The following is a 23,778-nucleotide window of genomic DNA, read 5'->3' as shown; positions in this document are numbered from 1 at the left end:
TGCAATGAAGGAAACATCAAATCTACTAAAGGAAAGAGAGTTTGCTTGATTCTATGTAAGACTCAAAGTAGTATAAAACATGGCCCTCTCGTTATGGATCTTACCATCTCACTGAGGAGCTAAGACATATGCAAGTGAAAAATTAAATGCTGAAAAATAAACGTGTATACAATGTAATAAGAAATAAAATTCTTACTTTGATAATTTTATCAAAGTTCTTCATGTGTATATCAATTCTACAAGGCTTGTTATCAAAATAAACAGTACGCCTACTGCTTCCACTCCAGGCAACCACTTTCAACTTTTAGCTGATCCTTCTTGTGTTTCTCTCCATATGTCTAAACAACATATTGCTGCTTTTTTTGTTTCCATCCTCCCTCCCTCCCTCTCTCTCTCTCTCTCTCTCTTTCAACTTTAGGCCTTTCCTATTGACTTCCTGCTAAGGAAGATAAGAATTTAACCTTAATCATCCCACCTCTGCCATCACAAACACCTCAACCCTCCTAAAAGTGTTGTCTTGTAATTTCATTTGAACAATAATTAGTAAATGCTACTCACTAAGTTTGAGCTTAGCTATGTACTCAACTATGATTATTTTTCCTTTTCTGGAAAATATTTTAACCTTATTCTTTACTTAATAATTACTTTTAAAAACATGTACCTACTTTCTATGAATTCATCTCTAATTCAACTTCAAACTGTCCATGCTTGCCACACAGACACATGAGGTGTTCTATTGCTTCAACTTTTTGAAGACGTGTCTCCCACAGCATCCTGACAGGGGCCCTAGACTCTAGGTTTATGGTAAGACCACCATGTTGAGATGGCCCTTCACCCTCACCTGGGCACTGACTTTTCCTCACTCTTATGCTGGACCTCACACATTTCTTGTTATTCCCCCAACACTGGCCTTCTTTTGATAGAGCAACTCTTCCAGTGGCTTCCGGAGGAACAGTATTTGAGAGGTTACTTTCTTGAGAATTTACATGTCTGAAATTGTCTTTATTTCACCCTTACGCTTCATTAATAGTTTGGGCATATGATTCTAGGTTAAAGTGTATTTTCCCCAGAATTCAGAAGCCATCAGCTTCCAACTTCCAGTGTTACTGTTGTCTGATATTATTCTGATTCTCAGTTATTTGTATGAAACTTGTTCTTTCCCTCTGAAAGCTTCCGGGATCTTTTCCCTGTCCTCAATGTTCTGAAATTTCATGAAGATGAATCTTGGCATACGTCTAATTTTATCAATTGTGCTAGATACTTAATGGGCCCTATTGTTCTGCAGACACACATCTTTCAGTCCCAAGAAATGTTCTCAACATTTTTTAAAGACTCTCTTGGGGAACTTCCCTGGCATATATATATCCCCATATCCCCTCCCTCTTGTGTCTCCCTCTCACCCTCCCTAAGCCACACCTCTAGGGGGACACAAAGCACCAAGCTGATCTCCCTGTACTATGTGGCTGCTTCCCACTAGCTATTTTACATTTGGTAGTGTATATATGTCCATGCCACTCTCTCACTTTGTCCCAGCATACCCTTCCCCCTCCCCATGTCCTCAAGTCCATTCTCTATGTCTGTGTCTTTATTCTTGTCCTGCCTCTAGGTTCATCAGAACCGTTTTTTTTAGATTCCATATATGTGCATTAGCATACGGTATTTGTTTTCTCTTTCTGACTTACTTCACTCTGTATGACAGACTCTAGCAAGACCTGTATGCAGAAAACTATAAGACACTGATGAAAGAAATTAAAGATGATACAAACAGGTGGAGAGATATACCATGTTCTTGGATTGGAAGAATCAACATTGTGAAAATGACTATACTACCCAAAGCAATCTACAGATTCAATGCAATCCCTATCAAATTACCAATGGCATTTTTCACAGAACTAGAACAAAAAATTTTACAATTTGTATGGAAACACAAAAAGACCCCAAATAGCCAAAGCAATCTTGAGAAAGAAAAACAGAGCTGGAGGAATCAGACTCCCAGAATTTAAACTATACTACAAAGCTACAGTAATCAAGACAGTATGGTACTGGCACAAAAACAGAAATATAGATCAATGGAACAGGATAGAAAGCCCAGAAATGAACCCATGCACATATGGTCACCTTATCTTTGATAAAGAGTTAAGAATATACACTGGAGAAAAGACAGCCTCCTCAATAAGTGGTGCTGGGAAAACTGTGAATTCTTAGAATCGCATCTTGATCCTTTTTTCATGGACACGTTATTTTATCTTAGGATATTGATAGTTTTTTATTACTTGAAGTTTTCTTCTCCAGGCATATTGTTTCCTCCCAGATGCTGTCTGCTCTTGGTTCTATTTGTCTGTTATATGAAATGCCTTCCTTACATATGGATCTTTGGGTGCCTGTTCAAGTTTAAGAACAGGGCTCTAATATGTTATCTGGGAATTTCTGTGGGTGTGGGTGGGACTTGGTGGGTGAGGCTTTTTTTGTGAGGTGCTCTGGCCAGCCTGTTTCATTAGGGGGAAGTACCTTAAGTCTTTTATTTTAGGCTAGTCAGATTCCCAAGAAATTTCTTCAATTGTCTGCCTTCCGCCAGGCGGGACAAAGTCAGCTGCCAGTGTCTGGGAGCACAGGGGGAAAGAAGGCTGGTGGACACTCTACAGCCAATACAGAAACTTCCACCAACCTTCCTTTCAGTAGAGTAGCCTCACTCTCTACTGTGCCTGGTGTCCTAGGCTTCTGCAGGGTAATGGAGGGGCAGCTGGCTGGCTACACAGGGGAGCTGAGTGGGTCTAGAAGTCTGATGCTTTGTCTTTCAACTAAACCTACATTTTTAGCCCCATTTCACTCCCCCTTCCAGAGGTTCCTTGTGCCAATTCTTCAGCCTTTGGCGGGGGTGGGGGTGTCTTCAATGATGAAAAATGGGTTCTTAGATTTTCCTACTGCTGACCTAGGATCCAGCCTTCTTGGGTCTGCTAACTCAATCACAGTCTATCTGCTTTCCAGCATCCAAAATTTTGTTTCTGTTGATGACTCTTCCTTTTCACCCTCATGGGCTTATGCCATTAAGAAAATCTCTTTCCTGTCATTTTCGTGGAGACTTCGGAGCAAATGCACCTAAATATGTGTTCAATATACCATGTAGTTATGGTATATTGTTCAAATTTCTAAAAATTATTAAAATTTTTAAAGAAATTCTCATACCAGTAACGAAGATTTTCTTAAGTTTTAGATCACAGAGCATCTTTAACATGCATTTTCTTTGAAACTGATGACAACTATGTAATGGTAAAGATTATTGTTTTATAGATGAGAAAAACCAAGAAAAACGAGAGGTACACATCCTTTATTTAAAGCAAACAGAAAACGTATGTGCCAAATCTATAAGTTTTTTTATAAGAATTTATTAGAAATGTTAAAAATCAAGAAACCTTGCATAAAAAAATCCAATTTTCAGCAGCTTGAAAAATTGGAAAATGGGGCAACACTGGGCCCACACTCCCCATGGGGACAACCATTTGGAGCTGAATCTGGGCTGCCTCTTTCAGGTGGGGCTGAGCCCTCCAATTCACCCCACCTCCACCCAGCTACTTCACTCATGTGTTACCAGGAGACATTTGTTTTGTTTTGTGGTACGCGAGCCTCTCACTGTTGTGGCCTCTCCCGTTGCGGAGCACAGGCTCCGGACGCGCAGGCTCAGCGGCCGTGGCTCACGGTCCCAGCCGCTCCGCGGCATGTGGGATCTTCCCAGACCGGGGCACGAACCCGTGTGCCCTGCATCGGCAGGCGGACTCTCAACCACTGCGCCACCAGGGAAGCCCACCAGGAGACATTTGAATTTGAGGCCAGAAAGAAAGAAACCACTTTATTTGGAAAGGCAAAATGGAACTCAATATATATGCAAAAATAAATCTATAATGCAAGCCACTTCTCTGGGTCCACCCAGTGTCCACCTTGTCTAGGTTAAAGGGGTACCGCAGAGATGAGAAAAGTGAGTAACAGGCACAAATGCAGAGAATATGCATATTTTGTCTCCTTTCCCCCACACAAGCTGCATATACTCGTGTAAACATTTTTGATTTGTAAAACATGTCTAGTACTGCAGACAAATGTGCTGGGACGAAAGGAAATGAAGTCACTAAAACAGCAACAACAGTAATTTACCTGGCTTGGTTCATCAACGTCGCATTTGATGATAAATTCCCACAGGGCCTCAGGTGAGGAGGAGGGGATAAGGATATCCAGGTGCACAGGGGTTACAGATTTTTTCCTACTTACATCCATAAAGGCTGCTCTTTTTCTTTTTAAACCTACAGCAAAACTGAAAGAGACATTACACTCCAGTTTAACTTTAAATTTTATTCCCAGGATCCTCTAAATAAAAGCAGCTCTCAAATCCTAGCTCCAGCTTAGCCTCTAACCAGCAGGGTACTTGGAAAGAGTCTACCTTTCAGAATCGTGGATTCTCTATCTGTGATTGAAGATGCAAATTACATCCCCGACTCTGCTGATCTCCTGGACCTTCCCCTGTTTCTTGCACCTGAAAAGAGTCTCTGATGGCTCCCCAGTTGGGCTGGAATATCCTGGGGTTTTTTTGCTTTTTTTTTTTTGGCATGCCTAGCATTTGTGGAAAAAGAAGATGCCCTAACCAGCTTCAGAAGGCACAGAACTAGCTTTTTAAAGTGGAGTAAGTTCTGCTGGCTCAGAAGGATCTCAGTATTTTGCAGATCATTTTGCTCTCAATGGTCCTTAAAGAAGCATTTGCCTAGCTATCCCAGCCTCCTGCAGAAGGGGACTGCCCTGACATTAAGGCCATGTGAGTGGGTGGAATTACAGGGGTGACCGGTCAAGCCAATCCAGACAAGGAATCATTAACCGGTTGGAGGAACCAGAGCCACAAAGAGTGAGTGCTGTGACTAGGGCTGGTTCTCCATTGTTCATGAATTTACTGAGTGCCTACTCTGTGCTAAGGCACTGTTTTTAAGCACTGGAGACCAAAATAAAAATTGAGATGACTCTTGCCCTCAGGGTTTAATATAGTAGCTCTTAAGTCAGGATTAGAGCAGGGGTTGGCAAACTATAGCCCAGGCAGGCTGTTTTGTCAATAAAGTTTTATTGGAACGCCAGCCATGCTCATTCGTTTAGGTATCGGTCACCGATGTTTCTGCACTACAACAGCAGGGCTAAGTAGTTGCAACAGAGACCACATGGCCCGCAAAGCCTAAAATATTTACTATCTTGCCCTTTACAAAAAAGTTGCCGATACCTGCGTTAGAGGAAAGCACTGACATATAACTAAGAAATGAGACAGGTAGTCAGGGAACATAAATGATTTGCATAATAAAATCTCAAAGAGCAAGGAGGCTGGTTGAACTAACAAAAGCATGAATTTTATGAAGCTTGACACCTTTGAAGAGATAAGTCAAAATAAAGTTGCTTCTAAAATGCAAATTAACTATATGCACTGGTTTAAAACACACAAACAACTTAAGGCAAGCCAACCACTTGATCTGTGCAAAGGGAAAAAGGGATCAGTTCCAACTTCTAAAGGAAACTGGTTGTGATGAGTCCAAATACAAAAACAGGGATACTGTCATTTACAGGTGCTCTACAGGATTTTTCAAGGGTAATTTTGACTCTGCTTGATTTTTCCTTTAGGGCACACTCTGAACTTTGGAACCTAATGCATGCACAGGGTCATGACTTCACAGTACTTAACACTAACATGCTAAAGCACCTGTCTTAATGAACAGGTAAGAATCGTTTGTATGGAAATTTCCTGGAGGCCCAGTGGTTAGGACCCTGAGCTTCCACTGCAGGAGGAACCGGATTCAATCCCTGGTCGGGGAACTAAGTTCCACAAGCCGAGTGGTGCGGCCAAAAAAAAAAAAAAAAAGGTTTGTATGTTACGCTCTGTTTTTTTTATGTTTTCATTTTTAAACAAAGGAAGAGAGGCTGCTTTAGTAGCACTTGGGGTTGATCAAAGCAGTCTGTTTTCTTTGCTATTTGAAACACCAACTGGAATCAAACTGGTGTTAAATCTGAATTCCTTCTAAAGAGAACGCTCATTAAATACAGATAGCCATAGCCTGGCCCTGGGGAAACCACTGGAATTAATGAGTGTTTATAGTTCTTGACCTTTCATTCTCCAACAGCTTAGACAAATCTCAAGGGACCGCTGCTGAAAGCATCCTGCTGCAAAAAACAAGAAAATCACCAAAAGCTTCAAGCAGAAAATGCCAAGGACAGGGGTTCGGGAGCGGATTCTTCATAAGAACACCAGGTGCTAAGAAAATACAGAGGAACACGGTACAAAGGGTACTTCAGTATATTGTGGATGCTGCCACTGAAATGCAGGGTACATGTCCGCTTGGAGGACAGGCTCCAACTTTCCAAGCCACTGTCCTTACATGTAAAAGCTCTGAGGTGCACCCAAAAAGGTGCACAGTAGCTGATGCAGGAGTTAGAGGTAGTGAAAGTGTGCATAGAAAAATCAAACCTGTTTTGTAAAGCCCACTGTAGACAGCATGCTTCAGAATGGAATTTGGCTGTATTCCAGAAAATAAGCTGCATTTCAGGAAGGACATTAAACTAAAAGATTAGAAAACATGGGAATTCCCTGGTGGGCCAGTGGTTAGGACATGGCACTTTCACTGCTGAGGGCTGGGGTTCAATTCCTGACTGGGGAACTAAGATTCCCCCCCAAAAAAATAAAACAGTGTGCGGGTCTTCCCCCATGGTAGAAGGGGGCCTGGGTGATGTACAGTCTCACATCCACCAAAAAACGCCAGCACACTTACAAATGCTCTAAGAAGGCTTTGCACTAAGTCACGACACTACATGCCCCATGGAAAGTTAACGTGCAGCTCTACTGTACCCCCATTGCATCCTTACTCAGGAAACACAGGCTCTGTGGTCCTGAGATTTCAGCCCAGCCTGGAAAGGCTGATGAGCAAAGCCTTAGTATTTTCCATCCAGGGGAGAAAAGATACATTTTCTTACATCTCATGACAAAAACCAACAATAACAACAACAAAACACAGAAGAAGAACCTCAGAGAGATATGTTGGTTCATTAGGCTGCTTTTTCAATCCCCCTCCCCCAAAATGCTGCCCTAGGGGACAGCTGCAGTGTCTCCACTGGTAGCAAAGACATTTTCAAGAGTCAACAATAAAATACAAAAGTTGATTTACAACACACTAAAAATATTTGCCTCCTCCGGCCCCAAAACAACCCTAAATAAGTAAAGAAGTCTTTTTCTTTCCCCCACTCCTAGCCCTTTAGCTTGCGACTGGCTGGCAGTGATTTTTCCAGCAAGCTATTCCTCCATCTGTGCCCAGGCCTCCTCAGCTTTCTCGTAGTACTGGTTGGCCAGCCGGCCCTTCATGGCTTCCATTGCTGCCTCGGCTGCCTTGGTGTACAAGTCGCCTGAAAGAAAGTGAAGGGGTGAAGCACCTGTTATTTTTGCCACCCAGTGTCCCCGACCCCCTCTCTAGAAGATCGCCCTGAGGTTACCCTTTCTTGCCTCTCCCTCCACATAACCTGGTTGGGGCTCTGGGTGGGCATGTGATTCAAGCCTGGCCAATCAAAGCACTTTCTCATTCCCCACCAGGCCACAGGGAGTGGTCCACATTTAGGCACAGCCAATCAGAGTAAGCCATCTCAATAAGCACAGTGATTGGTTTAGGGATGGGTAGGTGATTCCAACTGAGCCAATGAGAATCAGGCTGAGGGCTTTTACAGGGCAAATTGGGAATATATGAAAGTAGAAAAGATAAAGTATAAGAAATAAAAATTATGAACAACCTCACGTCAATTCTGGACAGGTTTTGCCACCAAATGAATTTGTGCAAAACATATAAAAACACTTGGTTTTCAGAGCTTTTTGGATTTAGAAGTTTCAAATAAAGGATTGTAGAGTTGCAGTATTATTTGCTTGATTTTGTTACACCACCTTAAAAAATAACTTTTAAACTTAGCCTCATCCTATACTTGTGAAATCAGGAGCTCAGTATGTCTATCATGTTATTTAAAAAAATACATATAGGGACTTCCCTGGTGGTGCAGTGGTAAGAATCCACCTGCCAATGCAGGGGACACAGGTTCAATCCCTGGTCTGGGGAGATCCCACATGCCGCGGAGCAACTAAGCCCATGCACAACTACTGAGCCTGCACTCTGGAGTCCGCGAGCCACAACTACTGAGCCTGCACGCCACAACTACTGAAGTCCACGCACCCTAGAGCCCGCACACCACAACTACTGAGCCCGTGTGCTGCAACTACTGAAGCCTGCGTCCCTAGAGCCTGTGCTCTGCAACAAAAGAAGCCACCGCAATGAGAAGCCCACGCGCTGCAAGGAAGAGTAGCCCCCGCTCATCGTAACTAGAGAAAGCCCGCATGCAGCAACGAAGACCCAATGCAGCCCCAAAATAAAAAAATTTAAAAATAAATACACATATATATATTTCATATATATATAAAAGTGTGAATCAACTGATGAATGTATAAACAAAATGTAGTATCTATACAATGGAAGATTATTCAGCAATAAAAAGGAATAAAGTACTGATACATGCTACAACATGAATGAACCCTGAAAGAAGCCAAGACACAAAAGGTCACCTATTATACGATCCCATTTATATGAAATGACCAGAATAAGTAAATCTATAAAGATGAAAAGTAGGTTAGTGGTTGCCAGGGATGGAGGGAGGGGGAAATAGGAAGTCGCTGCTAACAGGTACCAGGTTTCGTTCTGGCGTAATGGCAATGTTCTGGAATTAGGTAGTGCTGATGATGGCATCATACTGTGAATATACTAAAACCCACTGAACTTTACACTTTAAAATGTTGAATTTTATGTTATGAAAATGCCAGCTCAATTTGTGAATTAAAAACAAACCTCCCAAACTCCTAATATTTGACTATTAAAATATAAAAATGTTCGTCTGCATACCAACTGCATAAAGTCCCCTTCTAAGCCTGCATTATACGGGTATCCAGCCTGGCAAAAATACAGGGCCAGTACAAATCTTTCTCCCAACCAGAACTGAAAGAAGAGACTCAGTCTTGCATGTTGTTGTAACTCCCAGCGAGACAGGAATTACGTCTCTCACTGTCTAGCACCGTCCCACCCCAGGGGCAGGTCTGCCAGGCCCTACCTGATCTCTGCGGGTTCTTCTCCAGCCCGCAGCCGCCTGTGAACAGCATCTCTGCCTCCCTGGCCAGCAGCAGGTACCGGGGCTCATCGTGCATCCCATCATACTCCCCACCTTCATCACAGTCAGTCGTCTCCAGGGCAGTGTTGTACCAGAGTAGAGCCTCTGGCCAGCTTTGGGACCTTGCCAAGAGACACAGAGGAAAAGAGGGAAGTTACCATAGCAGCAAGGCAGGAAGGAGGAGGCCCATCAGCAGGAAGGGTAAGTCAGGAATCCCTATGGGGTCACCACCTCTGACTCAGGACCCATAGGACCCAATGCCACCACATCTAAATGGTGTCATTTACATTGTAGATTTACATATTTATTACAATAGTGGTCAAGCAGTTTTCCCTAAAAAAAATTGGGATAGTACAACAATTTTCCAAAAAAATTGGGATAGTACAACAATTTTCCAACAGATGGAAGTAGAGCATCTTGAAGAAGGGGAACATTTTCCTCATTTGCACAAAATCACCCTATGGGAATTCCCTGGTGGTCCAGTGATTAGGACTCAGCACTTTCACTGCCGTGGCCCAGGTTCAGTCTCTGGTCGTGGAACTAAGGTCCTGAAAGCCGCATGGTGAGGCAAAAATAAAAAAAAAATCACCGTATGGGTGAATTTTGCATTAGCAGTGGCTGGTATCCCAGCCAATTTGCCCTGTGACTCACACAGGAGAGAAGGTGGGTGGGGGACTCTGTCGAGGCCTCCAGAACCTTCTCACAGCAGTCATTGAGCCCCATCTTCTGCTCTGCCTCTTCCGGCCAGCTCTAGCTCTACTCCAGCAAATGCAGTTTACCCGGAAGAGCTGACTTCCCTCTTCTGGCTCTGCCCTCTACCCTCAACCCTTTCTCCTACTGCAGCACATGAATGGCCAAACCACCAAGGGCATATGCTGAATTCAAGTTCCAGCTGAATCTGAACAATACAGAATAAAGAGCAAACAGGGCAGTGGGCTCTTTTCCTTGGGGTGTACTAATGCATATTACCAAACATGTGAGTAACTATTTAGAGTGCATCAGGAAGGAGCAAAGAGAGACACAGAGAAGAAGGTCTATGGGCCTCATGAAACGTTCCAGGAGCAACAGCTATATATATATATATATGGACCTGGCTCTACCCTCCGGTCTTAGCTCCTGTCAACCTCCTCCCATGCCCGGCTCGTTGGGTCACGTTCTCCTCCCCGAACACGCCAGCTCCTGTCGGCTTTTGCACCTGCTGCTCCCTCTGCTTAGAACGTCCTTCCTTCAACTCTTCCCATACCTGGCTCCTCACCTCTCCAACCTCAGCTCAACTTCTTCAGAGATGCTGTCCCCAAACACCCTATTTCTTATAATTACCTCAATCTGTTCATCTCCTGTTTACCTACTTACTTGCTTATTATGGTTTCCCTGACTAGAACATAAGCCCCAGGAAGGTAGGGACCTTGTCTGTTCTATTCGCTGCTGCATTCCCAGGGCCTGGCAAACAGCACAGCCTCTCTAAATGTCTGTTGAAGTGGCTGGCTAGGATGGTGTCAGGAGATAACCCTGACTCCATTTTATTTTATAAAAAAGGGAAGTTATTTGAAAATTACTGGTGACACACCCAAAATACCAGGGTTTTAACAGTGGATTGGAAGCCACTGAACTACATGATCTCACTTCTTTCAGCTCTGACCCTCCCCAGTCTTGAAGGGCAAGGCAGAATCCCCCCAACACATTAAATGTAAAAGGAGGGAAAGGGCCTACTCTCTCCCCACCCACCCCTACCCAGCTCTGCACCCAGCGGTTATGAGCATGTCTACCCTGCCTTGCAATTTCCAATGACTTTTCCTTGTCCTATTAGATGGTAACTTCTAAGGGGGTCAAAACCCCTTAAAATGCAAATAGCTGACCCTCAATTAATGCTCCCTGAATGGAAGAGGCTGGAGCTGGTTGGAATGAGGAAGAGTAAGAAAAAGACTATAGCAGAAGCTATAGAAGAAAATCTTGATAGATTTAACTACAAAATATTAAAAACCAGCATGTCCCCAGACCCAATAAACAATGGTCATTGTGTGGCACATGTGCCATCCCCTGCCCCCCCCAAATCTATGATAGCCAGCTCTCTTTTTTTTTGGCCACACCTTGCGGCATGCGGAACTTCCCACACCGAGGATCGAACCCATGCTCCCTGCAGTGGAAGCGCGGAGTCTTAACCAAAGGACCACCAGGGAAGCCTTTTTTTTTCTTTTTTTAAAAAAATTTAACACTATCTTTTTTTTTTTTTGGTAGCCATCTCAGAAAATTTTTTAAAAGCCAACTCATATACCAGAGTTAACAGTCTTAATATATTAAAATTTTCAACAGGGAATTCCCTGGTGGTCCAGTGGTTAGGACTCCACGCTTCCACTGCAGGGGGGCATGGGTTCAACCCCTGGTTGGGGAACTAAGATCCTGCATGCCACATGGTGGTGGTGGTGGTGGGAATACATATATATATATATATAATTCTTACAAATCAAAACCAAAAAACCTATTGTCTCAAATTAAAAAGAGAAAGTAGACAGAGGACATAAAGAGAAAACACATACAGCAAAGATTTTTTTTAAGGGCCTCAGATACAGATATTCAATGCCCAGCTCCAGCTCCCCACACCCATGCGGTGGTGCTTCCCCACTGCACTCAATGGGCACCACAGATGTTGGCATTTGATCGGACACAATTGTGTCGTGTCTGTTTTGTTTACCTCCCCACAGAGGAGGGAACTGCCAAACCGCCCCCATCCTGGAGGTTTAGACAATGAAGGTGCCCACCCTGCTCCCTGCGCCTGAGGACAACAGGGGGAAGCCGAGATCCACTGGGAGCCACAGAGGGTGAGCAATGGGTCCCGCTAAGAGTTCAATTCCCCCAACCGTCCTCTGCTCCTGGACTTCTGGGACCTCCCACTGGCCAAGCCAAAGAGCCGAGATGAAGCTGCCATTCTCCTCTCTTCCCACCGCAGAGTCCAGTCCTGGCACCCCTGCCAGAGGGATAACCGAAAAGCTGTTGACACCTGCAGGGCTGTAGCCATCAGGAGTCTTAAAACCGCTCTGGAAAACTCACACCAGGCTTGAACTCCCCTGAAGCTTGCTTCCTTCCCTCCCCTCCCTCTCAGAAGTGAAAAATAGTAGGAATAAAAAAAAAGTAGGAAGAATCAATTAAAATCACCCCTAATTCTACCATCTAAGGACCACCACTCTGGACCTGATGCTACATATCCTTTCAAACTCTTTCTCAGGCAAATCTTTACATGAAATGGCTAAGATGCCATTTATCTCTCACTGTATGTGCCAGGCACAGTGAGGATTAAAGGCAGCATCTCATTTAACCCTCATACAATGAGACACAACCACCCTAGGATGCAGGTTCTATAATCGTTTCCATTTTACACAGTGAAGAAACTGAGGCCAAGGAGGTAAAACTACTTGCCCATGGTCACTGGGCTGGTACTCAGGGGAGCCACATCTGGAACTCAGGTCTGTCCTAACACCGGAGGGGAAGCTCCCACCTGCAGCCCAGGTTCCCACCAGTGTCACCTGAGCCATGGCCACAGTACCTGTCTGGGCTGAGGTTCTGGCCAGTGTCAAAGGCTCGTGCCACCAAGATCATGGACTGTCTGTCGCCAGCTTCAGCTGCCTTCAGTAAGTAATTAAATCCTTTGGTTTTATTCTCTTCTGTCTCCTGTTAACACAAACCAAAGACAGGGAGAGAAAAGGAAATGAGGCTTACACGGGAGGGGCTGCCAGGATCTCACTCATCAATCTTTTCCCTGTTTCTTGAATTGTTTTGAGAGCTCCAGGCTGGGGCTGCTGTAGAATTGCGCATCGTGAGAAAGAGAACAGGGCTTCCCCTGCTGCAAAGAGCTCTCGGGGGTTCCCATCAGGCAGGGAGAAATGGAAGCTTAGCTCACTCCCGCTCGCTCTCCTCTATCTGCTCTGATTCCTCCAGAGACCACATCATCTCTCGCCTCCAGCAGGGGCTCCCTGCTTCCAATTCTTTTTACATTTTTTAGCACCTTTATTGAGATATAATTCACATAACATACAACTCACTCATTTAAAGCGTACAACTCGATAGTTCTTAGTATAATCACAGATTGTGCAACCAGCACCATAATCAATTTCAGAATATTTTCATCAAGCCAAGAAGGATTCAAAACACCATACCCCCTACCATTACCTCCCAATTGTTCCATCCCACCCAGCCCTAGGCAACCACTAATCTACATGCTGTTTCTAGAGATTTCCCTACTCTGGACATTTTATATAAATGTAATCATATAACATGTGGTCTATGGACTTCCCTGGCAGTTCAGTGGTTAAGAATCTGCGCTCCCCTTGCAAGGGGCGCAGGTCCGATCCCTGGTCAGGGAACTAGGATCTCACGTGCCGCTTGGCTCAGCCAAAAAACAAAACAAAACAAAAAGCATGTGGTTTAGTGTGACTGGCTTTTTTCACTTGGCGTAAATTTTTTTTTAATAAATTTATTTATTTTTGGCTGCATTGGGTCTTCGCTGCTGCGCGCGGGCTTCCTCTAGTTGCAGCAAGCGGGGGCTACTCTTTGTTGCGGTTCGTGGGCTTCTCATTGCAGTGGCTTCTCTTGTTGCAGAGCATGGGCTCTACTAGGCGCGCGGGCTTCAGTAGTTGTGGCTCGTGGGCTCTAGAGCGCAGGCTCAGTAGTTGTCGCGCACAGGCTTAGTTGCTCTGCGGCATGTGAGAATCTTCCCAGACAAGGGCTCGAACCCGTGTCCCCTGCATTGGCAGGCGGATTCTTAACCACTGTGCCACCAGGGAAGCCCTGGGATAAAGTTTTCAAGGTTCATTCATACAGCTTCTATCAGTGTTTCATTCTCTTTTATGGCCAAATAACATTCCATTGTGTGAATGTCTCACAATTTGTTTATCTGTTCATCAGTCATCAGGTGACGGCTATCTGGGTTGTTCCCACCGTTTGGCTATTATGAATAATGCTGCTATGAACATCTGTGTGCATAGTTTTTGTATGGATGTATGTTTTTCTTTTGGGGGGATATATATACCTAGGAGTAGAATTGCTGGGTCACGTATAACTCTATGTTTAGCCTTTTGAGGAGCTGTTTCCCACAGTGGCTGCACTACTCTACATTCCCACCCGCTTCCATCCTGCTTCTCCGATATCCATCCAGAGAGATGCTTTAAGCCCAGGTCAGGTCATGTTACTCTACCAAAGCTGCTCTAAGACTTCCTATCTCACTCGGAGACAAATCCAAAGCCCTCCTATCAGCCTATGAGGCCCTTCTCGACCTTCAGGATTCAAGGAGTGTGGCTGGGACTCCCAGTTGTCTGCCATATGCATTCTCCTCTGCCATATTTTTGCTGGCACATGGCTAACCAGCTAAAAACTACATTTCCCAGGCTCTCTTGCAGCTGGAATCAGCGTCCTAATAACAAGAGGCCTATCCACTCTTTTTTCTTAAATTTATTTGTTTTTATTTTTGGCTGCGTTGGGTCTTCCTTGCGGTGCGCGGGCTTCTCATTGTGGCGGCTTCTCTTGTTGCGGAGCATGGGCTCCAGGCACGTGGGCTTCAGTAGTTGTGGTGCACGGGCTCAGCAGTTGCGGCTCGCGGGCTCTAGAGCGCAGGCTCAGTCGTTGTGGCACAGGGGCTTAGTTGCTCCATGGCATGTGGGATCTTGCCGGACTAGGGCTCGAACCCGTGTCCCCTGCACTGGCAGGCAGACTCTTAACCCCTGCGCCACCAGGGAAGCCCGTATCCAGTCCCTCCTGATCTCACTCTCTGTCACAATTTCCCCCCAGCACTTAAGAACAATGCTTGGCACAGGCAGTGCTCAATAAAGGTCAGTTATTTTTACTTCTGTTGGAAATATTTTCATTTGTTAATTATTATCTGTATTACAACCTTATCTGCCTGAAAAGTTTGCTGTTGTGAATAAGAACCTAGGACGGTGCCCAGAGTGTAGGAGATACTCAAAAAGCATGTGCTGGATAAACGAATGTCTTAGCAAGACAACAGGAAAAGGTCCTAAGAATGGGGGCTTTGGGGAAAGCGGGAGATGGGCCAGCAGCCTTTCAGGGCATGTGGCCATGGTTTTCTTTGCTGCCAGATTCTGTCCTGGAGGGAAAGGCCTTTGGGACACCTGCAGATGAGAAAACCGAAATAGCTTCTACATCCCTTTACAAAGGTGCTCGGGTGCAGCTGGTGCAAACAGCCTGAGATCACAGGGAGAGTTACCAGGGAGTCTCAGCGAGAGTGGTCTCCCCAGTCCTGGCCCCTAACCACTCATCCTGGACCCTGGCATTCCTTTATTCAGGCCTCAAACCCTTCTGAGTGTCCTCTCTGTGCCAGATGCTGGGAGAACAGGCCAAACGCAGTGGGTACGCTGGAGCCGGCTCTGCAGGCTTGTGAGAACCGATGTGAAAGCAAGCCAGTCGTAAAACACAGCCATTATTAGAAATTAAATTACGTAAACTTACAATTAAATGAAAGGTAACAAATACCCAAAGCTCATCACTTCCTAACTATTTTACTGTTTTACTGTTGTCTGTCCTCTTGAGGTTATTTATATCTATTGCAGGGCTTCTCAACCCTGGCACTACTGGCATTTTAGATGACATAATTCTGTGTTGCAGGGACTGTCCTGTGCGTGGTAGATGTTTGGCAGCATGCCTGCCCTCTACCCACTAGATGCCAGTTGCGCTCCCAGAGCTGTGACAACCAAAGATGTCTCCAGACACTGCCAAGTGTCCCCTGGAGAAGGGGGAGGCAAAATGACTGGTGGAGAACCACCAGTCTGTGGAATCTTCATGATGGAAATGCTACGTGGAAATGGTGTGCTGTGGTGCATTTCCTCCAACTCCGTGCTCGGCGATGTCATCTTAGTGCTTGCACATTGGCCATGGTAGAAGCAGTTATACCACGAGATGGCAAAAAATATTAATAATGCAGACTAATTTGCAAGTGTGCCGTGTCTGTAGCCATTACATTGTGACTAGCACAAGAAACTGGAGAAACATTCTTCAGTATTTAAAACTATCGTCTGATTCAGCAAAGAAGTTGCTCGTATCAGCAGCAAATAAATGAAGTTCCAACTCTGACAAAGGACTTGCTTATTTCACTTTCATCTTACTCACTAAAGTAAGTGAAAGTATCAACCAGTATCTAACGTCAGAACTTCATGCCTCCATCAGCTGCAACCAAAGCTGGGCTACAGACATGAGTTCCACAAAAATTAGCAACGGAAGTCTGTGAGGATCTATCGACTATATAGAATTCACAATAGTTTTATGATTTGTAAACTGTATGCTCCACGCTCCTTATATCACTAAATGTATAATAAACTTACAAGTAGATGTATAATAAACGTACATACATATATGTGCAAACATTCCCTCCCCACCTGCAAGAGCCAGTTGTTAAGCATTTATCAGCACACCACTGGCTAAATGAGATATATTCAGTCCACTCCTCAGGGAGCACGGAGACGAGAGAAAGAGGAACAAATCATCTGCCTGTCAAAATCCCCTCCCCCAACCAAGCCTGCCCTTCACCATCTAAAACAGGAAATAAAAATGGCTGTAAGTTATCCCTGACCGCACGCCAAAGGATGTATCTGACTGAACCATATGAAACTGCCAATATTCTACCCTCATGACCTACAAAAACGGTTCAACTTCATATGTCCAAGTCTGGTCACTGCAGCAAGTTTTGAGATATCATAAGAATGGAACCAACCCAAGTGTCCATCAACAGGGCACAGTTTAAATAAAGTACCTGTACCATGGAATGTTACTCAGCTGTCAGAAAGAATGAGGAAGCTGTCTCTACAGCACTGAGGGGAAAAGTCTGCAGGACACTGCAGAAATAGGGTCTTTCCAAACAGACAGACGTAACTAGTGAAGATGAGGGCAGACTGGAGTAGGGTGGGCCCTAAACTCCATAGGACTGGTGTCTTCGTAAGAAAAGAGACACAGAGACACACACACAGAAAAAAGGCCATGTGAAGATGGAAACAGAGATTGGAGTGATGTACCTATAGACCAAGGAACACCCAAGATTGCCTCCAGTCACTAGAAGCTAGAAGATCATGGCCTGTCAACACACTGATTTTGGACTTCTAGCCTCTAGAACCGTGTAAATGAATTTCTGTTGTTTTAAGCCCCCCAGTTTGTGGTTCTTAGTTATGGCAGCCCTAGGAAATGAATACCCTCTTGGAATTACATGTGAGAACCTAATAATGATGGTTACCTGTTATCAGGAGAATGAGAAGGTGGAGGAAAAGGTGGGAGGGAGATTTTTCACTGTAAACCTTTTCACATTAAAAAAACGTTTAGTCACATGACTGTATTAACTATTTTAAAAAAATCAAGGACTTTTGGGTGCCTTTCCACACTCTTCTGAGACCCCCCAACCTGCTGGGCCATGGTGAGGCTCACAGAGCAGGGCTGGTGCCCTGTGCCCACACCAAGCCCAGCCTTGTCTGGCTGCAAGCCTGGCCCACGTGACAGAGAGCTGGAGACTTTTATGCTGGGAGCATGTGCACACCAGGGGCCTCTCAACTTCTCTAAGGAAAGGATCACACTCCCTAGGCCACGTCAGGTCCTGTCCGCTGTGCCCACGGACCAGGGGAGTGATGAGGGAGCAGACACCCTCACGGATTCCCATCACACCCATCCTGCCCGGGCCCCTCTCCAGCCTCATCTCCTGCACCTTGTCTTCACGCTCCACACTCCAGCCGCACTGATCGCCTCCTGTCTCCCCAGGGCCTGGGCCCGCGCTGTCCCCTCTGCCCACATTCCCCCCCCCCACTCTGCCTGGCTGACTCCACTGGGCCCGCAGGTCTACCCTAGGGATCACTTCATTCATTCGTTCCACAAACGAATGCTGATTATCTAGTGTGTGCCAGGTCTGCTCTAGCCACTAGGGACAGAGCTGCAACTGCCAATCAAGAAACCCCAGCTGCGGCCCTTCCTCATTTATCTGCAGTAGCATCTTCTGCTTCTCCCGCCGCACAACGTCACAATTGCCTGGGAATGTGACTGTCACCTTCCACTCAGTCCCCAAGGCCAGAGACCAATTCTATCAGCGTCAACTAACTTGGAAGTGCCTGGTCCCAAACTGATGCTCGGGAAATTTCTGAGGCGTAAACCCAGGGAGCAAAGGGTGATGGGTTGCCTGAACCCCCGCCCCCCTCACCTTCAGAGAGACGTCCGCCAGGATGTGGTGGGGCAGCTGCGAGTACATGAGTCCCAGGCCTGCGATGGCCTCCAGCTCGCCGAGGTCGGCCGCCTGCTCCAGGTGGAAGATCGCCGACGCCCGGTCCCACTCCTCGTCCTTCTTGCAGAAGCGCCCGCCCTCATGGTAGCGCACCATGGCCAGATGGACCTGCCACACAGACGGCAGGTGGGCCTGGCTGCCTGGAGGCCACGGCCGCGGCCGAGGGCCTCCCAGCCAGCCTGGGGGAGGGAGCGACTCTTGGGGGAGGCGCCGGGTTAATGCAGAGAGGGCATCACCATACCTTCCCCAAAATGGACTTCCCGATTCTCTTCTCAAGGTCCAGAGCGTTGAGCCTCTGCACTTCCAGGGCCACGGCTGAAGGCCTCGACAGGTGGAGACGGGAGGAGTTGAGGAGATTCCACTTCTCCACACAGACCTGAAGGGAGGACCGGGCAGTTACAGGCCAGAGAAGCGAGGGGCTGGGGATGGACGCACCCTCCCAGCTGTGAAAGTCGGCCTGGCGAGTTAAGGGGCGCGGACCTGTGCGGTGTCAAGTTTTCCTGGACAAACCCGGCTCCATTTCCAGTCACTTGAATTATGCCAGCTTGTGGGCACTGAGGGACACAAGCAACAGGTAGCAACAGGACACAAAGGCTAGCACACTGCACTGCAGCAGTTCAAAGAAGTGTCTCCTCACTTATCCATCTGACTTAGGTCGGGGAGTTTCGACCCTGAGCTGCTCCTCTGCCAGCTCCCCACACAAGGCACCAGAAGAGCCTCACTTCAGACCTGGCAGCAAATCCACTGTGCTTTCCCTGTGCATCCACAGGGTGCTTCAGGAGATGGGCTTAGAAAACACACTACGTTTCCCAGCTAAAAACACCCCTGTCCAAAGTTCTCGCAGGACAGAGCCAGGCTGCTGTGCGTGTATGTCTGTGTGTACGCACACTAAACAGCCTACCATGCACAGGGCATCCTCCACAAAAAAGAATGACCCAGCCCAGAATGTCAGTGGTGCTGGGATCGAACGACCCTGCCTCCGCACCACGCTGTGGCCTTGACCCGACTGAGAAATACCCTGTGGTAAGGAAATACTGCGTAATAAATAATGTGTTCTGGAAGCGGCAGGAGTCAAGCCTGCCCCGGGGATCAGGGAAGGCTCCTGGAGAAGGTGCCACTGGGGTCCAGCCTGGGAGAGCAGACAGGCCTGAGGAGGTATGACCACAGGGGAGGAAGGACCTTGCAGGCAGGAGAGAGACTCGCCTTAGCAAAGGCTGGAGGGTGAGAGGTTCAAAATGTGGTTCCGAGTCAGCTAGAGAAGAGCATTTAGGAGGGTGGTCTTTCCCACACCGGCCTGATGATAATCACCTGAGATACTTCTTCCAACTATTAGCCGGGTAACCTGGGGAGAGTCGCTTAAGACTCCCTTTTTCTCATACATCAAAAGAGGATGAATAACATTAGCCTGTCTCAGTGGGTGGCTGCAAAAATTAAATTTTTGGGGGCTGCACCACGCAGCTTGTGCGAACTTCCCCAACCAGGGATTGAACCCGGGCCACGGCAATGAAAGCCCGGAATTCTAACCACTAGGCCACCAGGGAACTCCCTAGACGTAAATTAACGTATACTGGAAGGCGCTGTGAGCTGAAGCCTCCAGGACAGGCCGTCCTGATCTTCTCTAATTCTCCCCGCTGATCCCGCAGCGTCACACCCAGGAGCTCAAAAAGTATTTGCCGAGGGGATTGGCTCCTTTGCAAAATCGTCCTTTAGGAGACATGTGGAGCACCTGGGCAGGCAGAAGTGAGATGACGTGAGGGGGAAGAAACAGAAACAGAGTCTGAAAAAGGCAAGCACGCAGCCACGACGAGGATTCCTGGGGGCACATTACCCGTCCCGAGCTGCCCAGGCTGTCTTCGTCCGACTCATACCTCCGGTTACCGTTTGAGTGGCCCTGATGGAGACATAGATTAGAGTGATCCAAAGAGCAGCCTTCCTCCCAAGAACCTCCTCCTGGGGAACTGGTCCAGCCCTCCCAGGGGACCCTCCTCAGGGAACTGGCTCGGCGCCTCAGGAAGCTGACACCTCCGTCTGCCAAGCAGAGGGGATGCTGGGTAACAGGCAGGACTGATGTGCTGGGGCAGCCGCAGCCTCCCTCTCGCTCTCACCATGTGCACGGACGGAACCGACTCAAAGGCACAGGATCCCAGCAGACAGGCACCAAGAAAACTGAGCCAAGGGCTTCGCTTAGCCAAAGCCCCCATCGCCTGTCTCTACATATTCGCAGTAACAAAGCCGAGACCAGAGGCCCCCCCGGCAAGACTGCCTGTAATGCGCATGCGCCATTTTGGCACTTGGCCAAAGCTCTAAACGGCTGATACTGCCTAAGACCACCCTCACCAGGATGCTGCTGAAAAGATACCGTAAGGCAGCTTTCATCCTCTGGAGCCTTCCGGAGGGACTGCTGGAATCCCGTGCCTTTGAGCTGGGCCCTCCCATCTACCAGCACCATTCTGGGCCACTGCCCAGCATCCTCTCTGCTTAGCAACCAGAGGTCCAGCTTCACAGTAAGATGCGTCCGCCATATTCAACCCTGTGTCTAATCCCCCATGCTTGTCCCCTTACTAAACTTACTACTCCACATTACCCTGTTTTATCTTCTGCCCTGCAATTATCTTTATCTGAAATGATGTATTTATTAATTTACTTTATGCTCTTACCACCCATTCACATTCCCCCCTCCGCCCCAGCTCTCTATCCTCCTGGACAACTAGGCAAGAGGGGACTCTGTTCTCATTTCCTTGGGGTTCCTTACATGTTCTCGGGGCTCTGGGTCGTCCAGCTCACTCCGCTTCTCACTGGGGTATCCGCTGTCTCCACTGTTCTCAGAGTCCTGTGGAGAAAAGATGGCCCTAGGGTCTCAGTGGTCCTCTGAGTACCTGGTGGTGGTGATATCTGGAATCCCAGCCATTTGCTTTCTCTCCTTTGCCCCATCATCCCACAACATTCTCTTCCTCCTGCCCTTGCTGGTTGGGTGACAAGGGAGCGGTAAAGAAATAGTGGCGAAGAATGTGGGCTCTGGAGCCAGACTGCCTAGGCTCAAATCCGAGCTTTGTAACTCACCAGCTATGACTCTGGATAGCTGCTCAGCCTCTCTGAGCTTTGGTTTCCCTAGCTATGGGGATTCATTATAGCTACCTACATCAAGCAGCTGTGAGGATGCAATGAGATGTCACACTCAGAGTGTGGATCGTAGTAAGTGCCATTGTTAAGAGTGACTCACCCATTTCACAGGCAGAAAAACAAAGCCTGGCTTAAATGATATGACCCATGGATAAAAATGCAGCATTGGAGACGCAGACCTACTAGAGGATGGACTTGAGGACACGGGGAGGGGGAAGGGTATGCTGGGACAAAGTAAGAGAGTGGCATGGACATATATACACTACCAAATGTAAAATAGATAGCTAGTGGGAAGCAGCCGCATAGCACAGGGAGATCAGCTCAGTGCTTTGTGACCACCTAGAGGAGTGGGATAGGGAGGGTGGGAGGGAGGGAGACGCAAGAGGGAGGAGATATGGGGACATATGTATATGTATGTATAGCTGATTCACTTTGTTATAAAGCAGAAACTAACACACCATTGTAAAGCAATACAATGCTTTACATTAAAGATGTATCTTTAACCAATAAAGATGTTTAAAAAAAAATGCAGCACTGGGAACAATTATTTACTACAACTAAGCCCTCTGCCAAAACCGCACACATCACCTGGGCATATGTTTTATTCTTCTAGATCTGAGTTCTGTTGTGAAAAGGAACCTGGTATAATTTAGAATCTCTAAAACGTCAGTCATTTGTCTACCAACGTTGAGCTCTGGCCATATCCACATGTCACCTGCATCACTGTTCAGCTAAAACTTCTATTTTTTTCCTCCTTCATTCCACTGAGAAACATTTCAAACACACAAATAAGAACAGAGAATCCTAAAATGAACTCCTGTGCACCTGTTGCCAAGTTTTGTCAACTCTTAACACTAGGCCTTAGTTACTTTAGATCTTTTATTTCTAAAAGTTAAAACACTGCTGTTAAAATTTAGACCTCTTATGAGTCCCCTCCGCATCCCATTCTCTTCCTCCTCCAGATAAAACTCTTCTCATGAATTCATGCTTCTTTTTTATTATTTTTCTTTAAATCACTTTATTTTACTTAAGTCTATATATATATATATATATATATATATATATATATATATATATATTTTTTTTTTTTTTTTTTTTGCAGTACGCGGGCCTCTCACTGCTGTGGCCTCTCCCATTGCGGAGCACAGGCTCCCGCCGTGCAGGCTCAGCGGCCATGGATCACGGGTCCAGCCGCTCCGCGGCATATGGGATCTTCCCGGACCGGGGCACGAACCCGCGTCCCCTGCATCGGCAGGGGGACTCTCAACCACTGCGCCACCAGGGAAGCCCTTAAGTCAATATATTTTTAAAAGAAGCTTGGTATCACTACCATAAATGTAAAACCTGGATCAGTCTCCTAGACAGATGGGCGCCATGGAACATACACAATGGAATCCTTGGCCTCTGGTCTGGCCAGGATCCACTTCACCCAAAGGAGATGCGTTATTCTAAAAAGGCCCCTGCCCTGGTTTCGAGAAGCACCACAGGCTTCCTACCGCCCTCCCCCAGGTCTTTGTTCTGTGTGAGCCAAATAGTTGTTCTTTTTTTTTTTTTTAACTATTTCAATTTTTTTAATTGAGGTATAATTTACAGACAACCAAACTGAAGTGTTCAGTGTGCTGAGTGAAAGGTCTTTTTTGAAACTGGATCACAGGCTATACCTAAAAGCTCCGGGCAGCCCCCTCCTCGCACCCACTCTCTGCATGACCTTGGGCCCCGTGTCCCACCCTTGGGAACCACTCCCAAGCCGGGCAACAGAGAGCCTCACTGAAACCCCAGCTCTGCACTCCCCAGGTAGACCTTGAGCAAGGCGGCTAACCTCTCCAAACCTCAGTGTCCTCATCTGAGAAATGGTGGAGAATAGAAGCAAAGGGCAGCAGTACAGAGGGTGGGTTCGAGGCCAGATGGCCTGGGTTTGAACACTGGCTCCATCACTGAGTGACCATGAGCAAGTGGCTTACCTTTCTGTGCCTCAGTTTCCCCGTCTCTAAATCAGGGATAATGAGGGCACTGTCTAAGCAGCTGCTAATGCTGGGGATAAGCAGCAGGTGGCTGAGGGGACAGGTGGGAGGGAGACTTTTCACCTTGTAATTTTCTGAATCTTTTCCTTTTCAACCTACGCTGAAATTCTAAAATTCATCCTAGCTCTAGAGTAAAACATAAAACCTATTCTAAAAGGAATAAAAACTATTATCTACTTATCTCAT

General features: G+C 46.6%; 1 protein-coding gene across 2 annotated transcripts in view; it reads right to left on the bottom strand.

The window, feature by feature from the left end:
* Positions 1-3,829: 3,829 nt before the first annotated feature.
* The window catches only part of EEF2K (eukaryotic elongation factor 2 kinase), a 62,190-nt gene continuing 42,241 nt past the window's right edge, over positions 3,830-23,778 (bottom strand). The window contains exons 12-18 of one of the 2 annotated variants that reach the window (XM_060122359.1): positions 21,204-21,281; positions 20,280-20,342; positions 18,693-18,827; positions 18,371-18,559; positions 12,737-12,861; positions 9,142-9,320; positions 3,830-7,407 (exon numbers count right to left, since the gene is read on the bottom strand). In XM_060122359.1, coding sequence (XP_059978342.1) covers positions 7,298-7,407; positions 9,142-9,320; positions 12,737-12,861; positions 18,371-18,559; positions 18,693-18,827; positions 20,280-20,342; positions 21,204-21,281 — 879 coding nt within the window. In that variant the 3' untranslated portion in view covers positions 3,830-7,297. The remainder of the gene's footprint in view (positions 7,408-9,141; positions 9,321-12,736; positions 12,862-18,370; positions 18,560-18,692; positions 18,828-20,279; positions 20,343-21,203; positions 21,282-23,778) is intronic. The other variant, XR_009535060.1, reaches the window with a different exon arrangement.

Source organism: Lagenorhynchus albirostris, chromosome 15 (assembly GCF_949774975.1).
Source record: "Lagenorhynchus albirostris chromosome 15, mLagAlb1.1, whole genome shotgun sequence".
Lineage (NCBI taxonomy): Eukaryota > Metazoa > Chordata > Mammalia > Artiodactyla > Delphinidae > Lagenorhynchus > Lagenorhynchus albirostris.
Note: the sequence above shows the minus strand (reverse complement) of the source record. Positions and strands in the feature narration are given on the sequence as shown.